The following is a 10,096-nucleotide window of genomic DNA, read 5'->3' as shown; positions in this document are numbered from 1 at the left end:
TATCGAGCCCTCCCTTGCTACACACTCTGATGGCGGTCGAACAACCATACCTCTACTTGGTGGTTTCCACGGTGGCGGTAAGTGGTGTCCTGGTCTGGGAGGAAAAAGGTATGCAATTTCCTATTTATTATGTTAGTAGGACCCTAGGCGATGCCAAAATAAGGTATCCGCACTTAGAAAAATTAGCGATCGCCTTATTAAGCGCTTCTAGTAAATTAAAATTGTACTTTCAATGCCACCCCATATTTGTCATGACCTCGTACCCACTGAGGAATGTCATGCACAAGCCCAAGCTCTCGGGACGATTGGCTAAATGGGTCATAGAAATTTGAGGGTACGTGTCATGACCCAAACCAATGGGCCGCGACGGGTACCCGATACCTTACCCAACTAAGTACCAACATAACATAACTTTTTATGGCATACTATCATAGATAACTGAGTCGGAAGGCTGTCGTGAGTTAAGTAGAATACAACATATGATACCAATTTATACATAAGACATATGGACCTATAAGGCTAAAATAACCACACGTATACTTAACATAGGCCGACAAGGCCATACAATCTTTTACGTTCATGACATATGTCTATAAGCCTCTAAAAATACATAATATTCATAAAGATTGGGACAGAGACCCACCAAACCAAATAATACACATCTAAATCATACTAACCAAACAAGCTCCAAAGCAAATGGAGCGCACCAATATCTTCCGCTGAGCTAATAGCCTACTTGGAGGGCTCTCGACCGGTCTACCAGGACTTGCGGGCATGAAACACAGCGTTCCCAGGCAAAAGAGACGTCAGTACGAATAATGTACCGAGTATGTAAAGCACATAAATAAGTACATGGAAGAAATATAGAGTAAATAACTCAACCTGTAAGTTTGGAAAACTTTATAAATCATGAAATACTTATAGTGTTATGCATATGCGTATGAATGTCATGTCGTGCATAGGTACATGTTTCATATCATCATCAGACTCTGAGGGCATCCCATCATATCATCTCGGCCACTGTGAGCAAAATCATTAATGTATACTAGCTGATCAGGTGGTGGTACGTATATAACGCCGTAACCTTTTTCCATATCCCATATATATATATATATATATATATATATATATATATATATATATATATACGCTTATATAATTCCATCTGGTCATGGGTCAATGTACATGAATGCAATGCATGATAAGTACGGTAATAAAAAATTTTGGAATGTCATAAGACCATTATGTCTTTGAGTAATATCATGAAGTAAAATTTTTCAACTTGCGTATTTTTCTGAGACCCATGAACAAAGGATAAAATAATAAGATACATGATAATTCAAGAACGTAGTCATTTCTAATACTTCTATAAATAGAGTCATTTGTGAAAGTTGTGCATTTGCTCGTTTCGTTTATATCGTATGGATCATGTCAAAAGAAAGAAGGGATAGCCTTAACATACCTGAGTCGATTCTCTTGAGAAATATTACACCTTACTTCATTAATATTGCAAAATCTCACGTTAATTTGAAATCTTGGGCGCAACTTATATGTTATATATTATGCATTTGCATATTAGATTGTTTGAACGTGATTTCTATGTAAGAACATCTTGTTGGACTATAAAGTTTGAAACATATTTTTTCTAAAATTTCATGGACTCTTTCAGAAGAAGTGTAGTAAATGAATTCTAATTTGTGGAGATTGTTATCTTTAGTTTAGGTGGGTCCCTCGTTGGAAGATTGGTGTCACCCTAGGCGTGACATCTTTCCCATTTTCATGCCACCTATTAGTAATGACTTATGAGTCATTTTAAATTGAAGGAGAGGCGGCCATCTCATACTTGTTAAATACTTATCCACTATATCCCCAATTAATTAGATAAAGTCCTGGTACCCGGTAATTAACCAATTACCCGTATAATTAAGAATTGTCTTAAATTACTTAAAATTCTACTTATTTTTAATTCCCTTATATATATCATACTATCATGGTCATATGGCATTTTGTATGGTACTAGTCCATAAATATCGGGTATTAGCGCTCAGCCCGTATATTATCCCAACATGCCAAACTTAGACGATTTTTTTTTCTTTGACTTGCTTCCCCTTTCATCTTTACGAATTTACTCATCACTTGTGAAATAGCATAATCCTTATAATCTCCAAATAATCTTTTCCTTGGACTGATGTCAATTACTTTACGACAAATTCAACGTACAATACTACAGGGTGCAACATCGTCGTAATTTAATACTACAAAGCGTAACATCACCGTAATGTAATACTGCAAGGCGTAACATCATCGTAATATAATACTGCAGGATTTAACATCATCGTAATATAATACTGCAGGATGTAACATTATCGTAATATAATACTACGGGACGCAATATCGACATAATATTGCGGGGCGTAACATTATTCCCCCCTTTGGAACATTCATCCTCGAATGTTGACTGATGCTCTTATTATTTTCATAACTTATAGCTCTTGTGAATACCTTAATACTCTCCTTGCCATTTAGATAGTTGTTCTGTAAATAAATCCAAAGTCTAGGGTATTCCCCCCTTTAGGCCTTTTTCTCACGCCACGACTTGTAGCCTGAATCCTTCCAATCTCGTAACTGTTGCTACCTTCTTTCATGCAGCTTGTTACACCTCCTTTTTCTTACCCCGAGAAGGAGTATAGGGGATTTTTTTCCAATTTAAGTGACAATCTAGACGTGATTATTTATTTATTGTTCAGAGTCGCCACTTGGGATAATTTATGGTGTCCCAAGTCACCAGTAAAATCCCCAATCGAGGAAAGATTGACTCTGTTTTACAGTCCACGAACACAGAAATCCGGGTAAGGAATTCTATTAACCCGGGAGAAGGTGTTAGGCATTCCCGGGTTCCGTGGTTTTAGCACGGTCGCTCAACTATTATTATTGTCGTATTTTTCTGATTAAGTACATATTTAAAAACCTATGTGTATTTTATTCCTTTTAAACCGCTTTTAATAATCCAATTGTTTTACAACTAATTATTGATTACACGTTTGCGAATCACGTCACGGGAACCGTACCCACGATCCACAACGTGTTTATTTTATCAAAAATTAAATTATGGCTGGGTCGCATAAATATACCCCCGGATTTAGAAATTAGGCATCATAGCTATGTCACGGGAACCGTACCCGTAGCTATAACAATTTATTTAATTAAACGTGCCTAAAGCAAACTACAAAAGTTTAAGGCATTTTCTACACTAGTTAAGATATCGATGTGAGGGTCATAGACTAGGTGATTGGATGACACACCTCAATTTTATTAAAGAAAAAGTATTCAACTAAGTGAACTACGGATATTCATTTTAAAAACTAATTTGAAATTAAATATCACAACCACGCCATGGGAACCATACCCGTAGTTGTGGTGATTTAATTACGTGCCTAAAGCAAGCTACGAATGTTCAAAGTTGTTTAACTCCCATGCGTTTGAGATTGCTTGTGAAAATCTAAAGTTTATGTAAAATATTTACGCCTACTGTTCCCCCTCTATTGCCCTATTTTCCTTCTTAATTAACTCAAACTAAGATTAAAGTTCTCATCCCTATCAATCAAGGAAATAAACAGTGACATGAATAATTACAAACAACTACTACCAACCTAAACTTCCTTTAAATTAAACATGATTCATATGTATTAACTCTAAAGAAGGAAGATGGCAGATCAATATGTAACCATACCAAGCAGTAAATGGTCAGCTCAAGCGTGAATCCGTAGATCAACCCATGGCAAAATAAACCAAGTTAACTAGGACTACATAATGAAAGATAAGCAAGAGCAACAGCTGAACAAAAACCATTCATAAATGTTGTAACATAACAAAACAAAATGAAAAAAGTAAATCTCACATTGCACCTTCGTCGAAACGGGATTAGTCACTGTTAACCGGACCAAAAATGGAGACCTCGAACGGAATTACGGTCCAGACCTCGAAACTCGCCAGAGTCAATGACGCCACTACCACAACGATGACGACACTGGAGCAACAGTCAAACGACACACACGTAGGAATCGCCAAAGAACTGATTCCGGCTAAACTCGGCGCAAAACGTTACAAAATCCAGAACTTGTTAGATCTAAACTCATCTGACATAGAAGTAAATCGCACGAGAATAATGGTTATGAAACATGTTCGATTGTGAGAGAGAATTGAGAAGGAAGAAGAGAAATTGAAATTGTATTCTAAAATCTGAGTTTTCTCGTTACATACAAGGCTGTATATACAGCTTCTCCACTACTTAGATGACAACATATGTATAGCTGTCAATTAACTATCTTTTTTTTTTTGCTAGCTTGCACACTCCTAGTTGTATTTTGTGCACTTTAAACCCCATATGCTAAGACTCTCCCTCAAGCTGGAGGGTGGAAAGCATCAAACACTCCAAGCTTGGAAAGAAGGAAGGAATGTTGAGCAACACCAAGTCCCTTTGTCAAGAGATCAGCCAACTGAAGTTTGGTCGAAATGTGATGAGGAGCAAGCAAGCCAGACTTGATTTTTTCTCGAACAAAGTGACAATCTATCTCAATGTGCTTTGTTCGTTCATGAAAAATGGGATTTGCTACTATTTGAAGTGCAGCTTTACTATCACAATAGACATCAACAGGCTGATGTATTTCAATACTCAATTCTTGCAGCTATCCAACAAGCCAAGTAACTTCAGCTGTTACTGCAGCAAGGCTTCTATATTCAGCTTCAGCTGAGCTACAACTCACTGTCTGCTGCTTCTTTGACTTCCACGACAATAAGGAATCTCCAAGCTTGACAGCATATCCAGTGATCAATCTTCGAGTGTTTGGGCAAGCTGCCCAGTCTGAATCACAGAAGGCAGAAAGGTGGGTGATATGACCTTTCTTGAGGAAAATCCCAAGTCCAGGTGACCCCTTAATGTACCTAACCACTCGAAGTGTTGTAGTTAAGTGTGATTGTTTGGGGTGCTGCATGAATTGGCTAAGAACTTGCACAGCAAAACAAATATCAGGCCGTGTAATGGTTAAATAGAGTAACTGGCCTACTAGTCTTTGATAGCTCCACATATCTTGCAACTCTTCATCACCATTGTGCCCAACATGCTTGTCATATTCTGTAGTGGTCAATTTCTGATTTAGCTCAATAGGGGTAGATGCAGGTTTAGCAGCAGTCAAGCCTGTGGAAGAGATTAATTCCAGTGCATATTTTTGTTGGTTCAACAATATCCCCTGGTCTGATCTCATCACCTCAATCCCCAAAAAATATCTGAGCTCACCCAAATCCTTGACCTTAAAGTTGTTATACAATGTGTGTTTGGCCTCTTCTACTAAGGAGATACTACTGCCTGTAATCAAGAGATCATCAACATACACCAATATAATCACAATGTCATGTGACATTTGTTTGGTGAATAGAGAATGATCATATGCACTCTGTTGATACCCTGCTCCCACTAAGGCATCTGTGAGTTTAATATTCCATTGTCTTGAAGCCTATTTCAGCCCATAGAGTGACTTCAACAACCTGCAGACTTTGTTCTCCCCCTGTCATTTAAAACCCTATGGCAAAACCATGTAGACTTCTTCATAAAGGTCCCCTTGGAGGAATGCATTATTGACATCCATTTGATAGAGGCTCCATCCCTTTGAGGCTGCTATACTTAAGACAGTTCTCACAGTTACCATTTTGGCAACTGGTGAAAAAGTCTCATGATAGTCTAGCCCTTCTTGTTGTATGTATCCTTTAGCTACCAACCGTGCCTTAAACTTGTCAATCTCACTAGATGACTTATACTTGATCTTAAACACCCATTTGGAACCAATAGGTTTCTTTCCTTCTGGTAAATCAACTACTTCCCAGGTATGGTTCTCTTCAAGTGCCCTGATTTCTTGATCCATGGCTTCTATCCACCTTGGATCATTTGCAGCTTCTTTGAAGGATTGTGGTTCAGTTAAAACTGAAAAAACATTGAGGAATGACTGGTAGGCATGAGATAGATGATCATATAAAAGGACATTAGAGATAAAGTACACAGTATTTGTATGTGTCTTGGCCTCAGTGATGTAGTCCTTAAGCCATATAAGAGGTTTTCCCTTTCCTTGTCGATCAGATTTCCTAGGAGGTGCCACTATAGATGGTGGTTGTGAGTGAATAGCTTCTGACCCTGCTTCTTCTATGCTTGTCTGGGCTTCTGGTTCCAAGATTATAGGAGAGGGATTCTCATTTGCTGAAGCACCTGCTGGGATCTCATGGTGTATATGGGACTCTGCATGAACTGTGGCTGAATCCAAATTATCTGAAGTTTCATAATTATCACTACATTCTGCATGGTCTATGACCAACTCCATATCAGCAGTCTCCACCTCTGTGGTGCCATTTGAATTAACTGGCACTTGTATGTTCTGAGATGGAGTTGTAATTATAGGAGCTTGTGATTCCACAACTGGAGGTTGTGAAGCAAATAGATCCTTTTTATAGTCTGAATCAGCAACCCTTGCAAAAGGAAAACTCTGCTCCCTAAAGATCACATCTCTGCTAACAAAATTATTTCTATTCTCTAAATCATAGAACCTATAACCCTTTTGCGTTTCTGAGTATCCAATGAGAACAACCTTCTTAGCTCTAGTTGTAAACTTATCACCTTTAGGTAAGTTGCTTGCATAACATAAGCAACCAAACACCCTTAAGTGATCTATTCTAGCTGACTTTCCAAACAACAGCTCATAAGGAGATTTTCCTTGCAAGATATTGGTAGGTAGCTTATTTATCAAATATACTGCTTTTCTTACACAGTCACCCCAAAATCTCTTAGGAATTGAGCTTTGAAATTTCAAGGCCCTTGCAACCTCCAGTATATGCCTATGCTTTTGTTCAACCACCCCATTTTGTTGTGGGGTGTATGGACAACTACTGTGGTGTATAATTCCCAGAGAAGCAAATAAATTATTACATTGAGAGTTGAAAAACTCTGTACCATTATCTGATCTAACAATCTTCACAACAGCTTCAAATTGAGTCTTTATCATTGCAAGAAAGTTTTTAATCAAAGTAACCACTTCACATTTAGACTGTATTAAGCATACCCAAGTAAACTTGCTGTAATCATCTACTATTGTGACAAATAAAGCTTTATGTCATATGTAGGTACCTTATGAGGTCCCCAAACATCCATGTGTACGAGTTGAAAACAACTACTTGATCTAGTGCTACTAGTTGGAAATTGTAATCAACATTGTCTTACTAAGGGAAATACTTCACAGTTGTTTTCTTTTCTTGTCTGTATTTTATTCTTTAGTTCTGAAATATGCTGCATTGCCTTGGTTTATGCATGACCAAGCCTCAGATGCCATAGTGTCGTTTCTCCATGTTCCTTCAAAAAACTGATTGCTGTTGTTGGCAAATTTTCTCTTATTAGGTACAACCCATTATTCTCTCTACCAATCTCCATCACCTTGCCATTGTAGAGACCCTGAAATATACAAAAATCAGGATAAAATCCAACTGAGCAACATAATTGCCTAGTGAGCTTAGACACTGACAGTAGGTTGAATTTGAATTTTGGCACATACAGTACTCCCTCAATAGTTTTATTCCCTAAAACTACTGCATTTCCTGTATGTGTAATTTTTGCTCTACTGCCTGTAGGCAACTGTACTCCATCTGCTTTATGATCTGCTTTTCTAAGGTTATTTAAGGTATCCTTACAATGTGTCACATGGTGAGTAGCACCTGAATCCACTATCCAAACTTGATCACTAACACCTGCATTTGACATTAATGTAAAGATACCTGCAGTATTAGTGGAACACTCATCTGTAGTAGTCTTCTGCAATAGTTTACCAGTTGTTTGTACTGCTCCTCAGTGAAGAAATTTCCTTGTGTGGGGAGCATTGGCACATGTTTCTCTTCACTAGTTGCATTGTTCACATAAGTTTTGCCTCCTGAGTTTTGCCCTTTCTTCTTGCTTTTGAAATCTGGTAGATATCTCACTATCTTGTAGCAGTTTTCCTTTAGATGGCCCTTGTAACCACAGTGATCACAGATTAATCCTGACCTTTTTTGTTTGAATTCATGACCTTTACTTGCCAACATTGTAAGAGGATCTTTCAATGTATCTGTGACTCCAAGAGTCCTTTGACTTTTTTCTTGTGTAACTATAGCATAGGCTTCATTCATTGTAATTACAGGCCTTTTTGCCTAGATATTACTTCGAATGTTACCATAGCTCTCGTTCAATCCCATAAGAAACTGTAATAAACGAATGTTTTTCAGAAGTTCCACTGAAGGCCTACACTCCTCACAGTCACATGAAGCCAAAGGTGCTATGACGTTCAGTTCATCCCATAGATCCTTCATCTTCGAGTAATAGCTAGTGACCGAGTCTGTTCCTTGTCTCAAGGTTGCAATAGCAGTCCAAAGATGATATATCCTAGTTAAATTTGACCTATCAAACCTTTCTTGGAAGTCAGCCCATACCTTCTTTGCATTCGATGCATAGACAATACTAGGCATCAACTCATTTGAAACAGTGCTACCAATCCACGATAGAACAATTGCATTACATTTTTCCCATTGCTCTGCTAACGCGCCTTTATACATACTTTTTACACACGATCCATCCACAAATCCAAGCTTGCCCTTTCCTCGGAGTGCTAATTTCATCGCCCTGCTCCACAGTGTGTAATTTTCTGGGCCTTTGAGCTTGAGCAGAATTAAGACTAATCCAGGAGCATCTCAAGCTTGCAAAAACAATGGATGATTATGATTGAGTGAGTTGATTTCATCTTCTGCCATGGCTGCCCTGAAAATTGAGCTCAGAATTTCAGTATTCCTTTGCTCTATATTTTGCCTCTATGTTCCTGCCGTAAAGTTGAATCTCGCCGGAGCTAGATCGGAGTTAAAGCCCGCTCTGATACCATGTTCGATTGTGAGAGAGAATTGAGAAGGAAGAAGAGAAATTGAAATTGTATTCTAAAATCTGAGTTTTCTAGTTACATACAAGGCTGTATATACAGCTTCTCCACTACTTAGATGACCGCATATGTACAGCTGTCAATTAACTATCTTTTTTTTTGCTAGCTTGCACACTCCTAGTTGTATTTTGTGCACTTTAACCCCCATATGCTAAGAAAACACTCGACTGTTTTCTAGTCGTTCATCATTGACAGTGCGACTCCGACTAGACAAAGACAGTAGAGGGGGAAGAAGGTAACAAGCAACGGCTAGGTGCAGCAACTGTCATGGTCGTCGTCGGCCATCACCTCCGGCAACGGAGACCATGTAAAGGGCGAGAGCTAGCTTCAGCGAGCTTTATTTTTGCAGCTGCTAAGAAATAGCCTTGGCGGATTTAGGTCTATCAATGAAAAAGAAGAGCTTAGGTGTGTGTGAGGTGAAGCTTCGTTTATGGTTGTTACGTGGTAAAGGGAGGTCCGGCGATGGAGTTTTGGTGGTGAGGGTGCGGCTGGTATGGAGATGGAGCTAGGTTCTAGGATTTTTTGGTGTTAAATCTTCATAAAGAAGATGACAGCGCTCCTTTTTTTGTGTGTTCTCCAAATGAAAAATGGCTGATGATGTCCCCAAAAACGGTTCCCCCCCTTTCCAAGACTTAGGCGTTTGGTTTTATCATATTTCTGATGCCTTGTTTTCATTTTAGTTCCTTTTTCCCCATTTTTTCCTAAGGGTCTAGGTCTATATTTTTGTTTTTTTTTCTGATTAGTCCTAGGTCTTTATTTTGTATTAGGTCCCTAGGTTTTTAAGAAAGGTTTTTCTAGGTTAAGAGAGTATGAGTTTGATCTTATTGGGCCTGAATTTAGGGCTAATAAGACTAAAAATATAGAAATATAAAAATTATTCTTAATTAATTAGAACACTACCAAATAAAACTAAATATTAAAAGTGAGACTATTTTTTGTATTTTCAAGATTATCTAAAGATAAAAATAAGGTACTATTTTTGTATATTTTTTATTTAAATATATGAAAGATACATAAACTAAAATATTTTTGTAATTTTCATTTTTGTGACGAAATAAAGTAAAAAAAAAAGTCAAAATTAGTTGAAATAAAGATATTAGGCCTAA

At 37.9% G+C, this 10,096-nt stretch overlaps 2 protein-coding genes across 2 annotated transcripts; both read right to left on the bottom strand.

The window, feature by feature from the left end:
• Positions 1–4,400: 4,400 nt before the first annotated feature.
• On the bottom strand, positions 4,401–5,417 carry LOC138873796 (uncharacterized mitochondrial protein AtMg00810-like). The gene is made up of 2 exons (XM_070152274.1): positions 4,764–5,417; positions 4,401–4,685 (listed from the first exon to the last, which is right to left on the bottom strand). Exons 1-2 carry the CDS (start codon positions 5,415–5,417, stop codon positions 4,401–4,403), a joined length of 939 nt encoding a protein of 312 aa, XP_070008375.1.
• Positions 5,418–8,214: 2,797 nt separating this feature from the next.
• Positions 8,215–8,679, bottom strand: LOC138873795 (uncharacterized). The gene has a single exon (XM_070152273.1). The coding sequence runs from the start codon at positions 8,677–8,679 to the stop codon at positions 8,215–8,217; it is 465 nt and encodes a 154-aa protein (XP_070008374.1).
• Positions 8,680–10,096: the final 1,417 nt, after the last annotated feature.

The sequence above is a fragment of the Nicotiana sylvestris genome, chromosome 7, assembly GCF_000393655.2.
Source record: "Nicotiana sylvestris chromosome 7, ASM39365v2, whole genome shotgun sequence".
Lineage (NCBI taxonomy): Eukaryota > Viridiplantae > Streptophyta > Magnoliopsida > Solanales > Solanaceae > Nicotiana > Nicotiana sylvestris.
The sequence above is the reverse complement of the archived record's forward strand: the minus strand, read 5'-3'. Positions and strand labels throughout refer to the sequence as shown.